This window comes from Canis lupus, chromosome 33 (assembly GCF_003254725.2).
Source record: "Canis lupus dingo isolate Sandy chromosome 33, ASM325472v2, whole genome shotgun sequence".
Classification (NCBI taxonomy): Eukaryota; Metazoa; Chordata; class Mammalia; order Carnivora; family Canidae; genus Canis; species Canis lupus.
In genome coordinates, this window is record NC_064275.1 from 28724944 (window position 1) to 28750916 (window position 25973).

Below are 25973 nucleotides of genomic sequence, written 5' to 3' on the forward strand. Positions count from 1 at the left end.
AAGGAAGAGAGTCAGTATCCTTTTGAGGATTCTATTAGACAACTTGTCTCCATGCAGTTTGGATGATCTGGACCAGTGCTGAAGAGACTGACAGAAGCTGAGAAGGGGGTATAAGAACTGGCCATTTCCTAGACGAGATGAGAACAAAGCCACTATTCACAGTATTAGTACCTAAACCCAGTGGCTTCCCTCTTTGTGCTGCCTGAACTACTTCATATGATTAGATATATTTTCACACTAACTTCTACCAACAGGTGCCTTCACTGAGGCCTGGATCTAGTCTGAACCTCTTTAAAGACAGAAATTGGGCCACCGACCAAATGTTCACTTGTTAGGAATTCTACTCTACATCTTGTTAGGGATCTGTCACTTTTAAAAACTAGATCAGGATGGGGGAGCACCTGGGTGGTGTCTGACTCTTTGTTTCAGCTCAGGTCAGGATTTCAGGTTGTAGGATGGAGCCCGGCATTGAGTCTGCTTGTCACTCTCCCTTTGCTCCTCCCCACCACTCACTCTCATTCTTGATCTCTAAAATAAATAGATAAAATCTTTAAAAAAACTGGTTCCCCTGAGTGACTCAGTGGTTGAGCATCTGCCTTTGGCCCAGGATGTGACCCCGGAGTCTCTGGATTGAGTCCCACATCGGGCTCCCTGTGTGGATCCTGCTTCTCCCTCTGCCTAAGTCTCTGCCTTTCTCTCTCTGTGTCTCATGAGTATCTAAAATAAAATAAGCCTGAAGCAGGATGTCCAGAATGCCTTGAAAAAATAAACATAAATAAAACTCCAACTCCACCCACATAAAGCAGAAAAATAAGGAGTTATAATACAAGACCAAACTGATAGAATAAGAACCAGGTATCATTAAAATGTTCTTACCGGTGTAGTTTGCCACCATAAAATGGCTTAGTATGAAAAGTGATGCTGGCTGAATATCCAGTTTTTGCACAGTTGACACTGACTTTACCACCCAGTTCTACCCAAGGAACAGTTAAAATTGACCGGGCATATGCACAAGGTAGGGAAAATGTATACTCTTCTCCATGCTCCAATAGACTGAGGATACCTGAATGTGAAAACACGAAGGTGGTTAACATCTTTTTTTTAAAAAAAGACAGTATTAAAACATCCATATTTTTTCTCAAGTCTAGTAAATAAACATTATTTTGCTGTGTTTTCATTTAACTTTGGATTAAACTAATTTCACTTACAATTGTATTTGCTAACATTCCTGGTAATAATGAATCTAGGTTACTTTCATTATGACTTTGCTATCCCTCTGGGGTTTATGGGATGAGAAAATATTACAGTGGAAATAGATCAAGATTTCCCTCTAATAGACTTAAAAAAATAAAACATTAAGTCACATCTTAAGAACATGTTATACTGCATCATGCTATGGCCTGATCATTAATACTAATAATTTTTTCAGTTTGGGAATAAATGTCTAATGCTATACAGTCACAGAATTTAGTTGTTTTTTTTTTTTTTTTTAAGATTTTATTTTATTTATTCATGAGAAAGAGAGAGAGGCAGAGACACAGGCAGAGGGAGAAGCAGGCTTCATGCAGGGAGCCCGACGCAGGATTCAATCCTGGGTCTCCAGGATCAGGCCTGGGCTGAAGGTGGCACTAAACCACTGGGCCACTGGGGCTGCCCTAGTTTAAATTTTTTTTTTTTTAAGATTTTATTTATTTGAGAAAAAGAACAAGTGGAGAGAGGGGTAGAGGAAGAGAGGGGGCAGAGGGAGAAGCAGACTTCCCACTGAGCAAGGGTATATTTTAAGAGTTTAATAGTAATTGCTGATTCATTTTAAGTTAGAAAAGATATGTTTTTTTTAAATTTTTTATTTATTTATGATAGTCACAGAGAGAGAGAGAGAGAGAGAGAGAGAGAGAGAGAGAGAGAGAGGCAGAGACACAGGCAGAGGGAGAAGCAGGCTCCATGCACCGGGAGCCCGATGTGGGATTCGATCTCGGGTCTCCAGGATCGCGCCCTGGGCCAAAGACAGGCGCTAAACCACTGCGCCACCCAGGGATCCCGGAAAAGATATGCTTTGATTACTTTTCTAAAAATATGTCATCTTACAACCTAGGTTTCTGATCTCTGATGTCTAAGAATATATTTAACATAAGCATTACATACAATATAATTTAAAGTCTGAAGAATTTAAAAATCAGTCAGTTTTTAATGTATATGAGGATAGACTAGTTAGGATAACAAAGACAAAGAATTCTAAAACCTCACTTATTTCATCATTAAATGGAATTTTTCCCCAACAAATAAAAACAAAACATGGCTATAGAACAAAATGAATTGTTGTAAGTCTCATTGCCTGATTTTATTTATTTTCTATTGAGGTGACTATAAAAATTTGATTTTTAAAATCAAATTAAAAGGCAATCCATAAATATAAAATTAGCACATAAATACTAAAAATTACCTATTTTATACCTCCTTCATGATTAATGCAAGGTTAAGATATGAATGCTTATCCTTACTTCCCAACGTATTTCCTTTCTGAAGAGAATACTATTACCAGATTTTCAGTAAGAGCTAAGGGTCTTCAGGAACAGTATGTTAAAGGAGGAAATTCTAAATCTGGCTATACCTTAACTTTTGTGACCTTGAACAAGTCTCATTACCTCTAGACTTTTTTTCATATATAAAATAAATTACTTTATGATGATCTTAAAGCTAATGTTATGAAGCTTATAACTGAAGATGGCAAACTATTTTTAGTCACATTGTTGCATTTTTAAATTTTTAAAAATTTTATTTCAATTCAATTAATAACATATAATATATTATTTGTTTCAGAGGTAGAGGTCAGTGGTTCATCAGTCTAAAAAACACCCAGTGCTCATTACATCACATGCCCTCAATGTCCATCACCCAATTACTCCATCCCTTGCCCTCCTCCCCTCCATCGACCCTCAGTTTGTTTCCTCTGATTAAGAGTCTCTTATGATTTGTCTCCCACTGATTTCATCAAACTTTTTTCTTTTTAACTATTAAAACATGAGTACTTTCTAATGTTATAAAAATTTTGATTAACTGAAAACATTTGGAAATCAGTAAGACTCATATCACAACATATCTTAAAAATGAGGAAAACTGAAAAGGGGGGTAAAGTATTTTCATCACACTACATACAGTAACACTCAAAATGTTAGTATCATAGGCTTAATTATGCCAAATTTACATTGTAATTTTACAGTTTGAACAAATTATTCTGTGCATAAGAGTTTTCCTTTAACATTTAAATGGTATGGTTTTTTCTGCCACTATATTTTCATTAACTCTGCAATGATTTCTTTAAAATATTAACCTGCTCAGGAAATATAAATGATTAAGCTAGAAGATATTTCTACGTATTATATCTCTTTAGTTTAGTACTTTTTATATAATAATGAAAATATAAAAACTTCAATATCTAAAGAGAGGAAGCAGTTAAATAAAAGATGGTAATTATCTCATTTCATAGGACATTATACACTTACCAAAACATCTCTTAAAGTACTATGAATGAGAAGGGGAAAATGAATATTTATTGCAAACAAAAAAAGGAAACAAAACTAGAGAGAGAGAACTAATCCCAATTTTACAAAACAAAAATAAAAGTATGAACATATACACAATAGAAAAAATATAAAATGCTAAATTTAGCCTTCTCTAGATGGAGGTATTAGAGATGGTTTATTTTCCCCTTGATACTTTTCTAAGTTTTCAAATTTTCTATAATAAAAAAACTTTTTTTAAAATCAGGAAAAAAATTTAAAAACATAATTTGTATTTGTTCATAAATATGAGCCGCCTTTCCCATCATTCTGGAACATCCTAAAAAATGGAACAGGGATACCTGGGTGGCTCAGTCAGTTAAGCATCTGCCTTTGGCACAGGTCATGATCCTAGGACCTTGGGACTGAGCCCCACATCAGGCTCCCTGTTTAGCAGGGAGCCTGTTTTCTCCCTCTCCCTCTGCCTACAGCCCTCTCTGCCTGTACTCTCCCTCTATTAGATAAATAAAAAACCTTAAAAAAAAAAAAAAACAAAAAATAGTAGCACATACATTTCAAATTTATAATATCAAAAAACCACAAATTTATAATATCTAGTTTCCCCAAATTTAAGATTATCATTTGGTATTAAAAATTAAAGAACAGTTTTTCTACTTACCTTCTCCAACCATTGTCACGCCTATCGACATGCCTAAAAATTTGCTTTTAGTCCAAACATGTGCATTTACACACATCTTCCTCTCTGCACATTCTGCATAAAATCCTGAGACTGGAGGATGATGGGAAACCTGCTCAGCAACAAATCTGACTGTATAACAGTCTGATCCCACCTGGCTCAAAGTATCCTCCAACAGAGGAGCATGATTTGTGACTGCCTGGGTGGAAGAGCTGCTGGTAACACTGGATGACACCTCGCTTTTTGGTATCCTCCAGGAACAGTGAAATGTTTCTCCAATGATAGGATTGTACGGTTTCTTAGCAATGGCTCCCTTACGGCCTTCATGAAATGAGGTAAGGTAGTACTCAACGAAGCGAATCATTCTGTCCTCAGCTGTGGCTCCGTTAGTGATGGCTATAAATAGGTCTGGGTGAGACATAAAGTCTGCATACATTTCCAGCAAGGAACGCTTCTCTAGGATAAATGTAGGAAGCACCACCTAAAACAAAACAAAAAAAAAAAACAAAATCAACCAAAGAGGGAAATTTTAATCCATGTATATCTGTAAAAAACTATTCTTACCTTTCCAAAAACATTTCATTCTTGATGAGTGTTAAAAACAAAGTCACAAAAGTATCTGGTTTCATTAAAAAATAAGCATGCTTAAAAGGAAATGAAAATCAAGTGGTTAAGATTAAATACCAATTCAGTATTTCAAGAGGGCCAGGTAGAAGACATTCTTTTTTTTAAGATTTTATCTATTTGGGGATCCTGGGTGGCTCAGCGGTTTGGCGCCTGGGTGCGATCCTGGGGTCCCGGGATCGAGTCCCGCGTCGGGCTCCCAGCATGGATCCTACTTCTCCCTCTGCCTGTGTCTCTGCCTCTCTCGCTCTCTCTCTCTCTATCATAAATAAATAAACAAACAAACAAACAAATAAATCTTCAAAGAAAATTTTATCTATTTATTCATGAGAGACGAGACACACACACAGAGGGAGGGAGAAGCAGGCTCCCCAAGGGGAACATGATGTGGGACTCAATTCCAGGACCTGGGGATCACACCTTGAGCCAAAGGCAGACGCTCAAAGACTGAGCCACCCAGGTATCCCGGCAGAAGACATTCTTTAAAAAGTAAATAAATAAATAAATAAATAAATATCTCAATCTTAAAAGAAAAAACTCACCTAGACTGGATAAGAGTATCATCAGGGAAATGGTGGTAAAACTCAAATGCTAGTCATGCCTTTTTTCCTTTCCTACTTTAAAAATAAACAACAGATGCCTGATCAAGATATGACATATCCGCAGTTCCTGGAAACAGACTGAAGAGATCACTGACCGAAGCAAAAATTTTAACCTACACTTAATTTTAAGCACAAGAAACCGGTTTTCAAGAACAGAATTTTTGTAAGTAGGCTCCACACCCAACAAGGGACTTGAACTCACAACCCTGAGATCAAGAGTCCCATGCTCTACTCACTGAGCCAGCCAGGTGCCCCTCAAGAAGGAAACTTGCTTTTCACGAAGATGGTGCCAAAGGCGAAGAAGGAATCCCGTTCCCTCCCACCCCGTCCCCCGGCCATCAAAGCAAAGGCTATGAAGGCCAAGAAAGTCATGCTGAAAGGTGCCACAGTCACAGGCCCAAAAGAAGAAAATGTGCATGTCACCGACCTTCCAATGAATCAAGACACTGCATCTTTGAAGGTAGCCCAAATATCCTTGAAAAGGCGCCCCCAGGAGAAACAAGCTTCACCTCTATGCCATCATCAAGTTCGCCCTGACTACCAAGATAGCCATGAGTAAATAGAAAATAATATGCTTGTATTCCCTGTGGATGTCAAGGCCAAAAAGCACCAGATCAAAACGGGCTGAGGAAGCTCTATGACCTCAAGGTCACCACCTAATCAGGCCTAGTGGAGACAGGAAAGCATAAGTTTAACTGGCTCCTGATGCTTTGGATGTTGCTGACAAAATTGGGATCATCTAAACGAAATCCAGATGGTTAAATCTAAATTCTTCCACTGAAAAAACAAAAGAAGGGTACTTTTGACCCTAAAGTCAGGTAAGTGTAAGGAAGATTTGCTTTTTTTTTTTTTTTTTAAGATTTTATTTAGAGCAAGACCATACACACACATGGGAGAGGAAAGGCAAAGGGAGAGGGAAAGACAAATCTACAGCAAACTCTGCACTGAGCACAGGAGTCAGATCCCATGACGCTGAGATTGTGACTGGTTTGAACCGAAATCAAGAGGCTGATCCTAAACCTACTGAGGATTAGTAGGCGCCCTGTGGATTAGTTTTCTTTACAGCAGAATTAGAGGCCCTGCAAACTGGTTCAACAAATTGAGAAAGCAGCGCGCAATATTTTTCAAGAGCTCAAAGATGTTCATATCCATTTAGCCTAGTATTCATTCTTGCAGAAATAAGGCCTTAGGAAAGAATATGAATAAAGAAAAAGAAATGTGAAAATAAAATTAAAACCTATGCTTTTGGGGTACCTGGGTGGCTTAGTTGATTAAGCAGTTGCCTTTGGCTCAGGTTATGCTCTCAGGGACCTGAGATTGAGCCCTGTATTGGGCACCCTGCTCAGCTAAAAGCACAGGCTCCACCCATATGTTCAAAAGTTAAAATCAAGTGTTTAGTTTTCCCACACTTAATCATGTGCAGAAATCCAAGAAATGTGGGATTGCTGAAAAAATCTCTAATTAGGAATACAAAGACCAAAATTAAAAAAAAAAAAAAAAAAAGACTTGGAAGTAACAGAAATCTCACTAAACAGGAGGAAAAAAAATCCTAAAAATAAAAATATCTTCAGAGACTTGAGAAGACATTAGATACATGAAACAAGTATGTTTTTTGAAAAGCAAAAATTTAGAAGACTTTAAAACACGGTAACAAAAATTAAAGATCAAGAGAAGGATCAGAAGATAAAATAGTGAGATCTCACAACACATAGGAGACAGAGAAAAGAAGGTAAGAGGGCCAGACAAGGAAGTCCAATAACCATGAAATGAAGATTTCAGAGAACAGGAAAAAATGTTGGAGACAAAGTCATCAATGAAAAAATTCAAGGGAATTTCAGAGAACTGAAGAATATATGAGTTGTCATACTGTAAAGGCCCACCAAGTGCCCTGAGACAATTTCAGACTTCTGGGGACAAAGGACAGATTCTAAATTTCAGAGAAAAAAGAAATAGAACAAGTCACAAGCAGAAGATGATGAACTGGAATGACATCACTCTTTTCATCAGAATGCTGTAGCAAGGAGGCAATATTCTAGAGGAAAATAACTGCAAGTTAGAAATTCTATCTAAACTAGCAATCAAACATGAGAACAAAATAAACACACATTTCCACATTTTGCCTCCCACAGATCTTTCTCAGGGGTTAAAGGAAGATGTGCTCCACAGAAATGCCTCTCATTCACCAGAAAAGAAGAAAGGAATACAGGAGACAGATCTTGCATAGGATGACCATGAAAGGACATCCCAGGAAGAAAGCTGTACAGCAGACACAGGGAAACTGGTCCAGATCAGAGTGATGTGATTTGAGAGACAGACATGGAAGACTGTCATCCATGCGCTCCATTATGCCTCTGTTACCATCTTTTGAAACCTCGGGGCAGAAGCCTCTAGGGAAACAGGTCCCATCTGCACCTGTTTTTGGCTTCTGGTAGGCATCTGCTGAAGAGCCAACTCTCCTTTCCATGCTGTGCTGTCCGGGCTGGCTAAAGATCTTCATTTCACCTAAGCACATGTTCTGGCTTTAATCTACTGCTGAGACTTGGATGTGGGTCATGGTTTGCTTCGTGGTGGAAAACACGAAGCAGATTCTTCCCTCTGCCCACAATCCTGCTAAATGGCCAGTATCTGGCTCACACCAAATGCTCTAACTTTGTGAGTCATATATTTCACAAGACTCACTCAGAATTATGCATTCTTATTTCTTCTGAAAGGGCTCTTCTCAACTTTCTCAATAATCTATACAAAACTGAAGCCAGGGACTCTGTTTAGCTTATCTTCTCCTGGGAGCCTTCTTCTATGAATGGTAACAGAACCCTTTCTTTATACAGCTAAACTTGTGCGAGCTATTCACTTTTTCCTAAAATAAAGTAACATATACAGGTGGTAAAACTATGTATATATAAAAACCAGGCAGGGAGATGACTGACATGAATGTCAAGTAAGTGGTTACATCTAGAAAACAGTAAGCAGGGCAGCCCCGGTGGCGCAGTGGTGTAGCGCCGCCTGCAGCCCAGGGCGTGATCCTGGAGACCCGGGATCGAGTCCCACATCGGGCTCCCTGCATGGAGCCTGCTTCTCCCTCTGCCTAGGTCTCTGCCTCTCTTTGTGTGTCTCTCATGAATAAATAAAATCTTTAAAAAATAAATAAATAAATAGATAGATCGATAAAACTGAAACAATCATTAGTTTAAAAATAAAAAGAAAGAAAACAGTAAGCAGTAGGGGACTATAGCCAGGAAGGGCCCACAGTGAGCTCCCAAGGTCTGGAAACGTTTCACACCTGGTATGTTGGTACATGTTTCACTGTCTTTACTGTGGTTCTTTAAACTGTTTATATACATGGAAGACTGTGTGTATAATGTTTCGCAAAGAAAGAATACTAATTGAAAAAAAGGAAATGTAACAAAATTGGAAATAAACTATATTATATGAACAAAGATTGAGAGGAATTCTCAAAACTTAGTGTTGTGTTGTTAGGGTAATGAAATCATAGATTTTTTTTCTTTTATTTTCCAAAACTTTCTGTAAACTGTATAATTCTACTAAATTCATAATATTATTTAAAAAGGAACAAAGTGAACAGTTATTACTTATTCACAACACACAGGCTAGGACCCCGGTTACCTTCTTTGAGGATATAGTCCCAGCACCTAGCACAGTGTCTGGAATATAAGAGGGGCTCAAAAAATATTTGTTCTGGGACGCCTGGGTGGCTCAGTGGTTGAGTGTCTGCTTTGGCTCAGGGTGTGATCCTGGGGTCGCAGGATCAAGTCCCGCATCAGGTTCCTTATGTGGAGCTTGCTTCTCCCTCTGCCTGTGTCTCTGACTCTGTCTCTCATGAATAAAATCTTAATAAAAAAAATTCTGTTCCACCAATGTTATTGTTATAAAAGAAGGTAGATGTGATGGCAGTTTAGTCACCAGATTTTTAAATGTTGCTCAAAAAATACCATTATTTTCAACATTTTGTGAATGCTCATAATGCATGGTTGGTCATTGTTAATGATTTTATATATAAATACTATATACGTATTTATATCTTTAATTAACAAGGAACAAATGTGGAGAAGCTATATTATATATGGTTACCATGCCTAGAGAAAGCTTTACCATCTGGATTATTATCACAGCACATTCTTTTCAAATGGTCTTATGCCTCACAAACCTGTTTTTATGTCTTATAAACCTAAATCTACTAAGGAACAGCAAACACCAAAATAACCAAACCAATCTTTCATGTCATTATTCATTTTAGCTGACTTTACAACTACTAGTCTTTTCTGAACCACTAATATGAAAATACTTCTAGAATAGAAATGATACAAAAAAAAAAAGAATAGAAATGAATAGAAATGATACCCAGTTGAAATATTATGGTTAGATGAAAGAGGAAAGGTTAATGGGTTTTTTTAATAATTCCTAAAATGTCTGTTTCTTAGCAGGCTTTTAATTCAATTCATTTAAAAAAAAATTCAATTCATTTCCTTTTAAACTCCCTTGTAATCACTCTAAGTCTAAGTAAACAAAAAAATATGTTTTGATTTTGAGATGATTCAAAGTAAATGCTAAAGGCAAAATGCTTTTCATTTAAAAGTTACATTTAAAAAAAATAAAAACAAAAGTTAGAGTTTAAGTCACTTTTAATCTACATTTTCACTATCTTCAGTAACAACAAAATCCTTAATTTGCAATATACATCCTGCTGTCAATTCTGAAATTCCATACTAATGAAAAGTAGTGTCAGCAGTAATTCAAAGTACATAATCCCACAGTAGTAATATCTGACATACATAGGTTTTTTTTTTTTTTTTTTTTTTTAAGATTTTATTTATTTATTCATGAGAAACACAGAGAGAGGCAGAGACACAGGCAGGGGGAGAAGCAGGCTCCATGCACCGGGAGCCCGACGTGGGATTCGATCCTGGGTCTCCAGGATCACACCCTGGCCGAAGGCAGGCGCCAAACCGCTGAGCCACCAGGGATCCCCCATACATAGGTTTTGAACCTAATTTCCTTTTCAAATTAACATCATAGATTGATTGCTAAAATAAATTAAGACATGCTAATTAGATAAACTGGAAATGGAAAAGACTGGCCTAAAATTAAAAATTACTGTTAGGGGATCTCTGGGTGGCGCAGAGGTTTGGCGCCTGCCTTTGGCCCAGGGCGCGATCCTGGAGACCCGGGATCGAATCCCACGTCGGGCTCCCGGTGCATGGAGCCTGCTTCTCTCTCACTGTGACTATCATAAATAAATAAAAATTAAAAAAAAAAATTACTGTTAGTATTTCTCAAAGTTTATATATGAACAAAAGGCATCTTATTAAAATGTAAATCTGAGGGGGGGGAATCCCTGGGTGGCTCAGCGGTTTAGTGTCTGCCTTCGGCCCTGAGCGTGATCCTGGAGTCCCGGGATCGAGTCCCACATCGGGCTCCCTGCGTGGAGCCTGCTTCTCCCTCTGCCTGTCTCTGCCTCTCTATGTCTCTCATGAATAAATAAATAAAATAAAAAATTTAAAAATAATAAATAATAAATAAAATCTTAAAAAAAAAAAAACATAGATCTGATCCTCTATATTTGGGGTTAGGGGCTGAGATTCTGTACTTCTAACAAGTTCTCCAGCAATGGTGATGTTACTAGTCTTCAGACAATATTTTGTTTTCCAGTTTTACTAACGTATAATTGACAAATAATATTGTTAAGATATTAAAAAAAATATTGTAAGATATTTAAAGTGTATATTGTGGTGATCTGATATATGCGTACATTGTAAAAGAATTCCCACATCTAGTTAATTCAGACCACACTTTTAAAGTAAGCAAGGCTACAGACCAGGGACTGCAAATTATGGCCTTTGGGGAAAATCTGGCCTCTGTTGTTATAAATAATACTCTGTTGGAACACAGCCATGCCCAGCCCAACATATCATCTATGGCTGCTTTCATACTATAAAGACAAAACTGAATGGTTCCATCAGAAACCTGCATCCACATACCCCAAAAAATCTATTACCTGGCCCTTTACAGAAAATGTTTGCTGACCTCTGTTATATATTAACACCCAACCTGCATTATGCAACATGTGAAGAGTAAAGTAGAAGTATCAAGTTTTTCATGGTTTTCTGGGATTTTATCCTTTCCTTTAGATTCTCCAGTTCAGTATACCAATGAACCTCTTTAATTTGTACTGAAACAAGATTATAGGTGTTTACTTGTCATGTGACTTCCTGCTACGCAAGATAATTGTCACATTTTTTTTAATGAAATAAGAAATGTTAAGAGACTAAGAAACTAGGGGCACCTGGTTGGCTCAGTCCGTGGATCTTGGGGCTATAAATTCGAGCCCCCAAAGCAGGGTAGACAGATTACTTGAAAAATAAAATCCTAAAAAAAGAGAGAGACTAAGAAACCAATTCATAAAGAATAAAAAGCCCTGACAACAATTACAGGTAGTCCTGACCTAGTGATCTCCAAAGCTAGTTTATCTCATTTACTTACTCTTGTTAAATCCATGCCCAGCTTAAGCTGTGACAAGAGATGTAGGATAACACTACGTTGCTCTTCCACAGCTCCCAGGTCATCTTCCTTATTGTCACACATATCCTCTACCTCATCATCTGCATTTATTTCTTCAGGTTCCTTGAAGTAAAACAAAGCAAAAACCTAGTGTTAGAAGTGCTTATTAATATCCATTAAGAATAAAAGTCTCGGGGTGCCTGGGTGGCTCAGCGGTTGAGCGTCTGCCTTTGGCCTGGGGCATGATCCTGTGGTCCCGGGATGGAGTCCCACATCAGGCTCCCTATGGAGGCTGCTTCTCCCTCTACCTGTGTTTCTGCTTCTCTCTGTGTGTCTCTCATGAATAAATAAATAAAATCTTAAAAAAAAAAAATAGAATAAAAGTCTCTTTTCTGTCACTGTTTCTTTGTGCAAGAAGACTCTTGTGTTTTCTTTCTTTTCAATATAGGAATCAGATTAAAAAGCAAGCTTTGCAAACAACAGACAGGAATGCTAATTACAGGACAGACTTCACAGTTACCTTAAAAAAAGAAAAGTATAAACAACATACTTGAAGACATTTATTTTTTTATTATTATTATTTTTTAAAAATATGAATATACCTCTGAAAAGGTACCATTATATTTGGAGTCAGAACCTAGGACACAGATTAGTAATGCAAATATAACCTTAACATTAGTATATGATACCAAGTTTACTTTGTAGTTTGGAACTTCCTCTAATGAAAATAATATTAAATAAATATAACAATGTGGTAGAAAAATTATTTAAAAGATTACAGTTTTTGTTTTTACAAAAGTGGTCATTATTTATTGTAATAGAAAAAAAGGAATGCTATTAATTATTTACTGATTCTAAACCTTGGTGTGAATGTAAGAAGTTGGAAGCTCTCCTTTTTCTTTTTAAAAGATTTTAGTTTATTTTAGAACGCACATAAGTGTGTATGTACACAAGCAAGGCGGGGGGGTGGGGTGGGAGGGGGGCAGAGAGGGAGAAGCAGACTCCCCACTGAGCAGGATGTTCAATGCAAGGCTTGATCCCAAGACCCCAGGATCATGACCTGAGCTGAAGGCAGACATCCAAACAAATGAGCCACCCAGGTGCCTCTTCTTTCTTTTTGAAATGTCTCTTTTTAGACGTCATCACCTTTCTTAAAGAAAAGCTTAAGATAAAAGCATTACCAAAATTCAAATGAATGTGCTTGAATATATAATATCCCTACAAACCCAGAATGGTTAGCAGACAGTGGCAAGAACTCTTGAGTTTCTAGGAATTCATATTTGGAGACTGCAAGGCAAAGGGAAAACACCAGTATTTCACCAAACTCATATTAATTCCACCTCTGTCCTTCTGATTTCTGACATGGCACAAAGGAACTGTGTGGGCTTCATTGTAGCCTTATTAAGATTTACTTTTCCATCACTTGGCAGCAAAATCTCCACTACTATATGTCTGTCTCCAGCTTGCATTAACACTCATATTTCAAGTAGGCAGGTATGAAATTTTTAGAAAATTCAGGTCTATTCTGATATACTTGAGTAGAGTCTAGTGTCTTTTGTAATTAAAAATAGTACCTATGTGCTTATTTCTTTCGACTTACACTAGGTGATATTTCTGGTCTATTCACTACTTCAAAAGATTTGGAAATAAATCACAATGTTCTCCTCTGCATCTCAGTGTCCTACCTTTAACTTAATGCCTCTCTAACCCCCAATATGCTTTGTATTCTCATTGAGAAGAGTGAAGATGTTAGAGTATATGACTTACAGTTTGCGATTTTCACTTGGAAATTATATCTCTAGTCTTAATCTCGCTCCAAAGCTCTGGTTTCATTATTTCTAATTGTAAACGTAATATACGTTTACAATTATATATCCTCCTCTCACATAAAATTCAACATGGTCAGGGGTGCCTGGCTGACTCAGTTGGTACAGCAGGAGACTCTTAATCTTGAGGTTGTGAGTTCGAGTCCCACAGCGGGTGAAGAGATTACTTAAAAATACAATCTTTAAAAATTCAACAAGTTCATAAACCATACCAAACCTTTCCTCTGAAAAGACTCTTTTGGGACACTCAGGTGGTTCAGCGGTTGAGCATCTGCCTTTGGCTCAGGGTGCTGCACGGAGCCTGCTTCTCTCTCTGGGTCTCTGCCCCTCTCTCTCTCATGAATAAATAAAATCTTAAAAAAAAAAGACTCTGTCTTCCTAATTTTCCTAACTTTGTGAATAGCACCCCAATTCTACCTATAGTTGTTTAAGCTCACAAACGTGGGAGTTATCTTTCATCTAACCCAACAGGTATTCAATCACAAGTCCAACTGATTTTCATTTGAAATGCGTATTACCTATTCATTTGTCTTCATTTCTACCTCCACAGCCTTCTATCAACACTTTAATTCTAGGTCGTATCATATATATCAATCTTAAACATATCCCATGCTCATGATTTTATCATCTATTACATTAATACTAAATTCTTCTGTATGATTTTTATGTTCTTTCGAGACACAGTTTACACTATATTTTATGGAGCACTGGCTCCAGGGATTATCAATCCCCAGAGAATGCAGCACAAATGGTTATCTGGATTTGTAAAATCTAACCATCCTGTGATCACTTTCCATAAACCAGGTGCTCTGCTAAATTCATTTTATGTTCATAACAATCTTTATAAGATATTACTATCTCCACTTTACAAATGAGAAAATTGAAGCTAAGTGGTTAATTATTGGTCCACATGTCAGTAAATGACAGGATCTGGGTTTAAAATAATCAAGCAATGGGGGATCCCTGGGTGGCGCAGCGGTTTGGCGCCTGCCTTTGGCCCAGGGCGCGATCCTGGAGACCTGGGATCGAATCCCATGTCGGGCTCCCGGTGCATGGAGCCAGCTTCTCCCTCTGCCTCTCTCTCTCTCTCTGTGTGTGTGACTATCATAAATGAATAAAAAAATTTTTTAAATTTTTTAAAAAAAAATTTTTTTTTAAATAATCAAGCAATGGGATGCCTGGGTGGCTCAGTGGTTGAGCACCTGTCTTTGGCCTAGGGCGTGATCCTGGGTGCGGGGATCAAGTCCCACATCGGGCTCTCTGCATGGAGCCTGCTTCTCCTTCTGCCTGTGTCTCTGCCTCTCTCTGTGTGTCTTTCATGAATAAATAAATAAAATCTTAAAAAAAAACAAACCATCAAGCAAGCTTTCACCACAATAAGCATATATGCTTTAGTATCCCTGCTCTGGTATTCATCCATCCTGAGAGTATCCTACTACTCCTCTTTTCTCTTTAAATCCTGTCTTCTTTCAAAGCCTGATTCCAATTCCATTTCCTCTCCAAAGCATTCCTTATCCACTCTACTGAATACACCTCTCTTTCTTTCTCAGAATGCCCATATCCTAACACCCTAAGCCATAGCAATTAAGATGGAAAGCAAAATGCTGCTTCATGTTTATCCTCTCATTGTTTTGGTCTATATGTTATTGTGACTCCAAGCAGATTATAAGTCTCTTCAGTGAAAGAACTATGTCTTTGATTTTTTACGTCTCCTCTAATACCTAACATTGGACTTGTCTGTCATACACTAAATAGCTTAATAAATACTAGCTACTTGACTAGAAATGAGCTGGTCAAAAAGTTACAGGAGGGAAAAAAAAGCATTTCCTACTGTTTTTTTCTTCTCTCCCATCTACACTGCTGCCATTGCCTGCCTCATTAAACCAAGGTTTTGGCCAATTTTGGAAGTCTCTGTATCGTGCATCGTGTATTTTTCTTTTCTTTTCTTTCTTTCTTTTCTTTTCTTTTCTTTTCTTTTCTTTTCTTTCTTTCTTTCTTTCTTTCTTTCTTTCTTTCTTTCTTTTCTTTTCTTTCTTCTCTCTCTCTCTCTCTCTCTCTTTCTAAGATTTCTTTATTTATATGGGGGGGAGGGGCAGAGGAAGAGAGAGAATCTCAAGCCAACTCCCTGCAGAGCACAGAGCCAGAGCACAGATCCAGGCTTGCTCCCAGGACCCTGAGATCATGACCTGAGATGAAATCAAGAGTTGGGATGTTTAACCGAATAAGCCACCCAGGTGGCCCCATGTACTTCTTTGAAGAAGTAATTTGCAAATATATAAATAATCATAAGCTGTGTGTTATTCTTGACTCAGTAATTCTACTTGGGACTATAACCTCAAGATATAACCCAAATAAAGAGGAAAAAAAAATAGACAAGATGATACAGTGTTATTTATAATAACAAAAAATAACAAAGAGCCTAGATATTTAATAGCTTATTTCAACCTGTAAAATTTTAATTATATAGGCCAGAAAAAATACTTATGAGAAGTTTCAAATAAAAAGAGCTTAAAATAAAACTACGTAATTATGATAACCATAAAGATAACACAATAGGCAAAAAACCAATATGATTTTTTTACAGTGGTGGAACTATGACTAGAATAAAAAATGCTTTAGCATCTGAGAAATGTGGAATAAATAATACTTATAAAAACATAAAACCCTGAGACTATGCTATTTTAAGTAGAGTAACTTAAACTGGTTTGGTAAAGTGCTTACAACAAAAAAGACTTAATAGTAAATTTTTAAACTTGCAAATTTAATAGTAAACATCAAATAAAGTAATGTTACATTAAGATTTAAGATAAATATATTTCTTATCCTGCAAATAATTACAAATCTTATATTGCAAATCTTATTAGATACGTTATTCTCTAGAAAAATAAAAATATGCAAATTGCAACTTTTCAATACAGTTTTATCAAGCAAAAGTGAGCCCAAACTACAAAAGGCACATAATTTAACCTGAAAAACACAAAACATGCAAGTATTATACAACAGACCTCTTCTAAAGCCACTGCTACTTAAATTAGAAAAACAATATCTAGAGTCTGCAAGAATGTTGCTCTGGTGTTAGAATGACTTGCATGCCCTGACAATGAAAAGAGAACTGAACCTCCTTAGTGATTCCTAATTTTTACATCAAAACTGTATTTTCACATTACCTTACCCTTGCTAATGGTCCAGATTCTTCAACACACTGCTCTTCTGGGACCGCCACTGGTTTACTTTGCTCAGTTGCAAAAGGCTGATCAGCTCCATTTTTATAGTGGTTTGATAAAGGTATCTTTGGTTCTAACCACTCGATTGTCGTTCCTGATGAAGTAAGAGAAAACTTTCGCTGAAACTTGCTCATAATCTGGAAAGTTCAGCAGATGTGGATTTTATTAAACAATTTTGTTTTGAGCCCACAAGACTAAAAGCAATTCAACCTGTTAAGAGACTCTGCAAAACAGCCACTTGTATCTCATTAGCATGAGCATCATGATTGGGTATGTTACAACAGAGCAAATTGCGACTTGAAATCAGATACCTTTTAAAAGAATCAACCCTAAATGGAAATGACCTTCTTCTTGGGAAATCTGTAAATGATAATGTATTCCCACCCTAATAGTTGATTTGCTACCTTTTCTGTAAAAACACGGTCCTTCTTCCTAATGATCAAAAAGTATGCAATTAGGCTTTAGGGAGCCACACAATTACAGGAGGAGCCTGGGATTTTGAAACAGTAAAAATTTCTTCATTTTTGGAATTGAACCTTATTTTCAGTAGCAATTTTCTAACCATTCAAAATAGCCATTTTGGCCTAATATAAGTACTTTACATTAGGAATACATGTCCATTCTTGTTTTTTAATCATGTAAAGAGGTGCAGATACTTTTAAACTGAAAGGCTTTTTTCTACTGAATAAATTATAGGTGACCTAGTGAAAGACAGTGGTCACATTTAGAGACCTGTCATCTTCTCAGTTAATGACTCAAATGTCTCTTATTACCCTCAACTAGTTTAACAAAGTGGATTCTATGCCTAATCAATAATGGAAAATGTTCCATTTGATTTCAGAGGCTGATCTAGGTTTCACAGAAGCCTGGTTATTAGAGTGCTACAATAAGGGATGCTCAGACTACTACAGCAGAAATTACAAAGAGTAGGTCATTCACTCAATCTATAATGAAATGCCAGACTTCAGTATAGTGATAAATTACTAAGTACCCACCAGACTACCAGAGCATCCTGCCTCGCCACTTCAGGCCAACTTCTCAGGGAATGCCCTGAGTAAGTTCAAGAGGCCAGTTTCAAAATTCCATAGAAATGAAAACATTTTGTTCCTACCTTAAAATGTTCATTCTTAATATCAAAATCTAGATGTCTTTACTTCTATTTTTTAAAAAGATTTTATTTATTTACTTGAGAGAGGAAGAGAGCAGAGAGAGTAGTTGTGGAGTGGGAGCCGGACTCGGGGCTCCGGGGACCATGGGATCACGTCCTGAGCTGAAGACAGATGCTTAACCAGGTGCCCCCAGATCTCTTTATTTCTAAAAGTAAAATACTCTTTATCAAACCAATCATCTGGTCTCATGATCCCTCTAAATCAATGATCCTTTGGATAACATACATTAAGAGACCTCATAGGACTAAAAACTAATTTAAATTTAGATTTCATTTCTTGTGTCACTTCAAAATTTGAGTGAAAGGTAATTCAGTTTCCTTTTCTAGTTATATTTTTATTCTCAAATGACTGAAAAATACATTTCTACAGACCTAATTTGGAAAATGACTATTTATAGTAAGAAATACCAATACTAGCTAATCAATTCCACCAAATACCCATAAATCTATGCCCTAAAACATAGTAATGAGGAAAAACAGCTTTTACTTTAAACACGTCTGTAGTTTATAGTCTGTACCATTTTTTAATTTGAAAAAATACAAATTTATACATGCTTGTATATGCTTCACTAAGCATGCAGCCAATCATTTAAAAATACAATCATTTAAAGATACAACTGTGTATTCTAACTCCACAAATGAAATTTTAAGAATTAGAAGAATTATATATATTTAATTAACCAAGTATTAAGTATGTAGTATTTAACACTGCGCTACTTGATGTGCTTTGTAAAAATTAAGTAGCATTAACTAAAATCAAACTTTCATTTACCTGACAACATTATTATTACAAACACCAGAATTAACCCAAATCTCAAAGTTCAAGGTAACTCATCCAATGTTCAACAGGAGAACAGTCAAGTAAACCAAAGACCTATCCCTTCAACGGAATATAATGTAGCCAATAAAAACTGTGTTTACCAAAAGCATAACAGAAGTTGGAAAATATTCTTGATATTACATGAAAAGTATAAGATAAAAACATATTTTCTAATAATAAATGGGGTTAAAACAAAAACTAGGAAGGAAAGAAAATCTGGTGGGGTATGTACTAATATTAACAGTGGCAGTTTCTGGTTAGTAGGATAATGCATGATTTCTTTTTTTGTTCAACTGTATAATAGGTCCTCAGTTTTTTATAATAGCATATGTTGCTTTATTTTTTTTTTACGCAGGATTTGAACTCACAACCCTGAGATCAAGACCTGAGCTGAGATCAAGATTTGGATGCTTATCAGACTGAGTCACCCAGGCATTTCAAGTGTGTGCTGCTTTATAATGGGAGAAAATTTATATACTACCTACAATTCCTCCAAGGCCCTGGTCCACGTTCACAACTCACAACTTATGCCAGTCTATCTCTTCCAAGCACACTCTCCTCTCTCTCCACTGGCTTTTGGAGCTTTTCTAGGCCTTTTTCCAGACTTTTTTTGTCAGAAGTATTGATCCATTCATATATTCTCCCAAAGTATTTTGTTCCCATTGTAAACAGTACTTTCCATATTACAGTTAAGTTTATATGTTCATTCCCAAGTGGACCATGAGTTCCTTACGGGAAACATGCATGGCTTACTAGCCATTAAACATAGTTAGCTTGAAATATTGATTTAGGTAGGCATACATGAGGACAGAAGCCATATTATATCCACATCAAGACTGGACTATGGTAGGGGGTGTGTAGGTGACTCACACTCTTAGTTTCAGCTCAGGTCATGATTTCAGGGTCATGAGATCAAGCCCTATGCTGCGCTCCCCACTCAGCACACACTCTGCTTGGGATTTTTTCCTCATCCTTTTCCCTCCCCTTCTGCTTTTCCTCCAGCTTGCATATACATGTTCTCTCTGTCTCTCTCTCTCTAATAAACAAAATCTTAAAAAAAAAAAAATAGATCGGACTATGGCAAACTTCTTCCTGGGCAGACACTCAGTATCTTTCTAAATTAACTTTCTTCACAAGCGGGGTTAGTTGAGTAAGAGGACAATGAATTGGTATGAACTAGTAAGTTACTACTGTTAAAACAAAGCGATGGGAATGGGAGAATCGAGATGTTAGAGGGTGCAAAGTTACAACTAGAAGATGAATAAATTCTGGGAATCTAATGCACATCATAGTGATTACAGTCAACAATACTGTGTTAAGTACTTCAAAGCTGCTAAAAGACTAGATCCTCAATGTTCTCACCACAAAAAAAGTGATAATTATGTGATCATCATATTGGTGGTAATCATATTGCAACATGTGTATGTATCAAATCAATATGCTATACATCTTAAACTTAGAGAGTTGTAGGTCAATTATATCTCAAAATGAAAAATGTGATGAGTTTACTTATCTCATTAAATAGAAAAACTCATTTTTTGTCCTCCCATACAATGGCACTATTTTCCTTGATGGATTAATTTCAACAAGTCAGTGCTCTCAAATACTGTATGTACACCGTATTTTTCAAACTGAAAAGTGACTGATCGACTTTAGTATCTCTAGCTTAAAGTGCATATAGTGAACAGTGGACTAAACCATAAGAACTGGTTCCAATATTTCTACTAAGGTCGACTGGATGAATAACAATGCCACCAATTTTAGCAGAAATGTAGGAGATGTAGGTTTTGAGCTGAGTTTTCAACATGTGAAGTTGAGGTCCCCAAAGGGATATTCAATTATATTAAACATTGGGCCTAAAATCATTTTAGATTCAAAAAAGGACAAAATAAGAGTTTAACATTTATGTAATTAAAAATCAAGAAGCTCACTGGTTTTCTTTTATATTATTATTATTATTATTATTAAGATTTTTTAGGAGTTAGAATTACAACAGACACAACCTTTCCATGCTTTGGCCCTTAATATTAAGTCCTGCTTTTAATCTGCAACTTACCGGAAGACAATGAGCCCTTCTGATGTGATGCATGCTGCAACTGGAGAATATGAAAGCAGTCGTTTAAGCAGTTCATAGTTGCCATGGAAGTAGCTTTGAGCATTAAGAGATCCTGGTCCAAGGAACTAAGATGGCCAGAAGCAGGAAGGCATTCAATTCGCCTAATTAAGTCTCTCTGTTGTCCTTCAGCATGAGACATCATCTAAGGAAAACAACAGTTCCATGTATCCCACTCATGATTTCTGTGTATCATGCATACATAGTTTTCATTCTCATTACCCTATTAGCTTCTGAACCATTTTTAGGATATATTAGGCTTAGAAATCTATTTTATGTTTGGCTATTCTCAATTAATGAGCACTATTTAGTAGTGCTTATCAATTGTGCAAAAGATGGTGTCTTTGGCAGCTGCACTTTTTCTTTGGAAGCAACAAAGCTCAAAAGCCTTGACAAATCTTTTAACAGTATACATTTGTACAAGTCATTAAAGAACATCCAAGATCATCTTCAACAGCAACATTAAATATTTCATTACAAAGTAAAATTAGTCCCCAGTATGGGCTCTTAACCTCTTTCTTCTCAGCACCTCTGGTCAGGCTCAATTTGAACCTACACTGAGAACATGATGGTTCTCCTGCTTCCTTTTCTCTAATCTAACTTTCTGGTCCCATTAGTCTGATTTTGTAGCAAGTACTGGATATAAGCTTTTCAGGTTAAAAGAGTTTAATACATCCTGCTTTGATCAAGAGTTCTGTTCACTTTTCCTAAGAGAGCCAACAGAATAACAATGCTTGATAAGCAACCCAAAATTTTAAAATGAAACCTGAATTTATTGTGCTTAATTACTTTATTGAATTTATTATGCTTAAATACTCAATTGTGAGCAGAACAGTCTCAGACTGCCTATCTTTTAAGCCACTATTTCAATTCACATAGAAACTATAATGAAGAGACTTTTAGCTTTCCGAGGCACTGTTCCAATTTTTTTTTAATTTTTATTTATTTATGATAGTCAGAGAGAGAGAGAGAGAGAGAGAGAGAGAGAGGCAGAGACATAGGCAGAGGGAGAAGCAGGCTCCATGCACTGGGAGCCTGACGTGGGATTTGATCCCGGGTCTCCAGGATCGCGCCATGGGCCAAAGGCAGGCGCTAAACTGCTGCACCACCCAGGGATCCCCAGGCAATTTTTAATACGATTCATCAAAGGGCTAGTGAAAGAAAGATGCAATTATCCTACCCAACAAATCAAGTGTGTCATACATTAAAGAGCCCCTGAATACAGGTCATAGCAATGGATCGAACATTCACCCTTACCAGAGAAAAGGTTTTTAAATGAAAAGTGTGGATATGAAGATAACTATATGTACATATTTATACATGCATATATATGTGTGCTTTGTGTATATAAAATGTTTTGTATATAAATGTTAGGACTAACTTTCAGTAATCCAAACTTACGAATAGTAAAACCACTCTCGCCAACAGTTAGACAGTATTTAGCAGAGTTAAATATACAGGGTTAAATAATTATAATCTACAATTGAACAATTATACTCTTAGGTATATAACCAACAGATATGTATATATGTGTTTAGCCCCATCTGCCAACCTCTAGGGAGGAGAAAGGGGCTGGAGGATGAATTAATCACCAATAGCTGATGATTCAGTCAATTGTGCCTACCTCATGAAGCCTCCATTAAAAAAAAAAAAAAAAAAAAAAAGAGAAAGTTCAGAAGCTTCTGGTTGGTGAACATTTGGAGGTACTGGGAGGGTAGTAGACTAGAAAGCACATGGAAGCTCCATGCCTTTCCCCCTTATCTGGCCCTATGCATCTCCTCTTACATTGGCCTGTTCCTGAGTTAATTTATACCAGGTTGGTCAAAGGCACAGGTGACAACCTGAACTTGCAGCTGGTGTCTAAAAGGGGGGCAGTCTTGTGGGATCCAACACTATTTTATGTAGATAGTGCCAAATTGAATTAAATTGTAGGATGCACAGCTGTTGTCCACAGAGAATTAGAGAATTGCTTTGCGGTGGGAAAACTCCATACATTTGATGACCAGAATAAGAATACAGAAGCGTACAGTGTTATAGCAAAGCAGAGGAGAAACACAGGAGTGTTTTGCATTATAGAATGACTGTTAGAAACTAAAGATATTCAAACTTGGCATTTCCTAAAAATTAAATAAAACAAACCTATCACTTCAAAACAAACAAAAAAAGACAACAGTATTTATTGCCAATTATAAAATCTGAGCTTTATTTTTTTTTATTTTATTTTTATTTATTTATGATAGTCAGAGAGAGAGAGAGAGAGAGAGAGAGAGAGAAGCAGAGACATAGGTAGAGGGAGAAGCAGGCTCCATGCACCGGGAGCCCGACGTGGGATTCGATCCCGGGTAACCTGAGCTTTAAAATAAAAAATAAGGGATCCCCGGGTGGCTCAGTGGTTTAGCGCCTGCCTTTGGCCCAGGGCGTGATCCTGGAGTCCCATAGCTGGACAACTTCCCAATACTGAAAGCCTTCTCTAAAGAGATTGGTGAAGACGTTAATGAATGGGAACTTATTGATACAGTATGATAAAACAGATCAATATCTCCAAGACCTGCATAACTCTGTGAAATGATATTTTCCAAATGACTAATGTGTAGAGTCATAAAATGATGCATAGATTAAAGATACTTTCTAATTGTAAGACAAATCAATAGATTTCCATGCAACAGAATATGAAAAGTTCATGAAAAAAAAATTCATGGATTATATATTAGATTCCACACTGCATCTAATTTCTAATTTCAGAAAATGCTACTATTAAGTTTTCATGCAGTTCTCTGAGGGCCCTAGAAGACACAAATAAGATTTCAAATTCTTTTGTGACAGAACCAAGCAAGTTAGACAATTTTGTGCATTTTAATTTGACTTTAATTCATACTCACTTCTCTGACTTCCACAAGATGGTCTGGAGGTAAGTGAGCTCTTTTGTTCACTGATTGTAGTTTGGAATGTCCAACATTAAAAAAAGAAATGGCATTTTGACTTGGTCTCCTCTGGGATATAGGAGAATTACCACTAGATGCAAGTGAGAAGCTTCGTGATTTCAGAGGAGGATTATTCTATTAGACAAAGAAAATAATTTGTTTTCAAAAAATTTAGGCTAAGCCTCACATATTACATATATACTTTAGGTCTACACCATGAACAGTTTTAAAAATTAAATTCACCTCAGAACTGACTACAAGAACATTCCTGAAAAAAATGCTAAAATTTAAAACACTCAAAGTTTAAACATTTGACACATCCAACAGTAAAGTTGTAATTTATTTAGAAAATTGATTATGGGTTTGTGCTGTTGAGAATATTTTCTCACATTTTACAAATATTAGAATAAGACATTTCTAATTTCAGGTTTTTAAACACCATAATTGAAGCAAAAATATGCAGTATAATACATTTTCTAATGTAACATGCAAGTATCTTTGGAACAACTAGTACCCTTTGATCACTGCCAATGACTACAATCCTGCAGTAGGAGTAAAACTTTTGTTATGAATTTCCTGAAGACTGGGCAGTAGGCCTAAATCACAAACAACTTTTTAAAATTTACTTATGGAGAAAAAAAAAACAGGAAAAAACATCATTTTTTAAAGTCAAGCTATCACAGAGGTATGGAACTCTTGAACTATACCTCTTGGATGGTTTTTAGATATCTCTAACTCAGATTTCAAGTACTCAGACCATCCTTTCCACCTTAAAAAAGAAAAAACATTCCAAAAAAGATATACAAGTGATCAGTAAGCATAGAGAAAGATGTCCAACATTATTAGTCATTAGGGAAATGAAATCAAAACAACAGTGAGATTCCATTTTACATACACAGGATGCCTATTACAGTTAAAAAAAAGTGGCGGGGCAGTAACAAGTACTGGTGAGGATGTGGGAAAACTGAACCCTCATACATTGCAAATAGGAATGTGAAACAGGACAGCTACTCTGGAAGACAGTTTGGTGGCTCCTCAAAAAGTTAAACAGAGAACCACCATATATGGCTCAGTAGTTCCACTCCTAAATACACACCTCAGTGAAATCATGTGTTCACACAAAAACCTAGACATAAATGTTATTCATAATAGCCACAAAATGGAAACAACTCAAATGTCTGACTGATAAATGAATAAACATGTGGTGTATTCATACAATATATTATTTAGCCATAAGAAAGAATAAAATGATCCATGCAATGACATGAATGAACCCTGAAAATACTATGTGTACATAAAAGACTAAAGAACAAGTAAAATTGGACATATAATAAAATTTGCTTCTAACTCTGAAAAACATCATGTGGAGTCTAAGAAGCCAGAAGTAAAACCTCATTTTGTATGATTCTATTTATATAAAAGGCTGAGAGTGGACCAACCCATAGAAATAGAAAATGGATTGGTGTTTGCCAGAGGCTTGGAAATAGTAAGTGACTGCACATAGATACGGGTTTTCTGGAGGGTGATGAAAATGTTCTGGAACTAGACAGTTGCAATGGTTGCACAATCTTGTAAATATATTAAAACGAATGTAAATAAATAAATAAATAAATAAATAAATAAATAAATAAATAAATAGAATGGAACCACACACCTTAATAGGGTAAATTTTATGGTATGTGAATAGTCTTGCAATTTAAAAATATAAAAAGATAATAAGTAGTCTTTCCCTCATTTTTATGCATTAATATCATATAGGAATCCACATACCTTTCCGATAGCTTCAGTGTGATGTTGTGTACATATCTGAAGTCTGCTAACCCAATGTTGTCGCTCTTTAGCATCTGTGGCTGATAAAAAGAACCTAAAAGTTATTCACTTTTATATTTATTTTTGAAATACAATTGTATACAGCATGAAGAACAGATAATTGAAAACCAGAGATTGTTCCTACTCTCCCTAGAG

At 36.4% G+C, this 25973-nt stretch overlaps 1 protein-coding gene across 2 annotated transcripts in view; it reads right to left on the bottom strand.

The window, feature by feature from the left end:
* The window catches only part of OSBPL11 (oxysterol binding protein like 11), an 81625-nt gene that overhangs the window by 18209 nt on the left and 37443 nt on the right, over positions 1-25973 (bottom strand). For both annotated transcript variants that reach the window (XR_004811543.2, XM_025474663.3), the window contains exons 4-10: positions 25779-25858; positions 23967-24143; positions 21031-21232; positions 16935-17080; positions 11919-12059; positions 4177-4675; positions 877-1063 (exon numbers count right to left, since the gene is read on the bottom strand). Coding sequence is in view for 1 of the 2 variants with exons in the window: in XM_025474663.3 (XP_025330448.3) it covers positions 877-1063; positions 4177-4675; positions 11919-12059; positions 16935-17080; positions 21031-21232; positions 23967-24143; positions 25779-25858 (1432 nt within the window). In the remaining variant the exon portion in view is untranslated. The remainder of the gene's footprint in view (positions 1-876; positions 1064-4176; positions 4676-11918; positions 12060-16934; positions 17081-21030; positions 21233-23966; positions 24144-25778; positions 25859-25973) is intronic.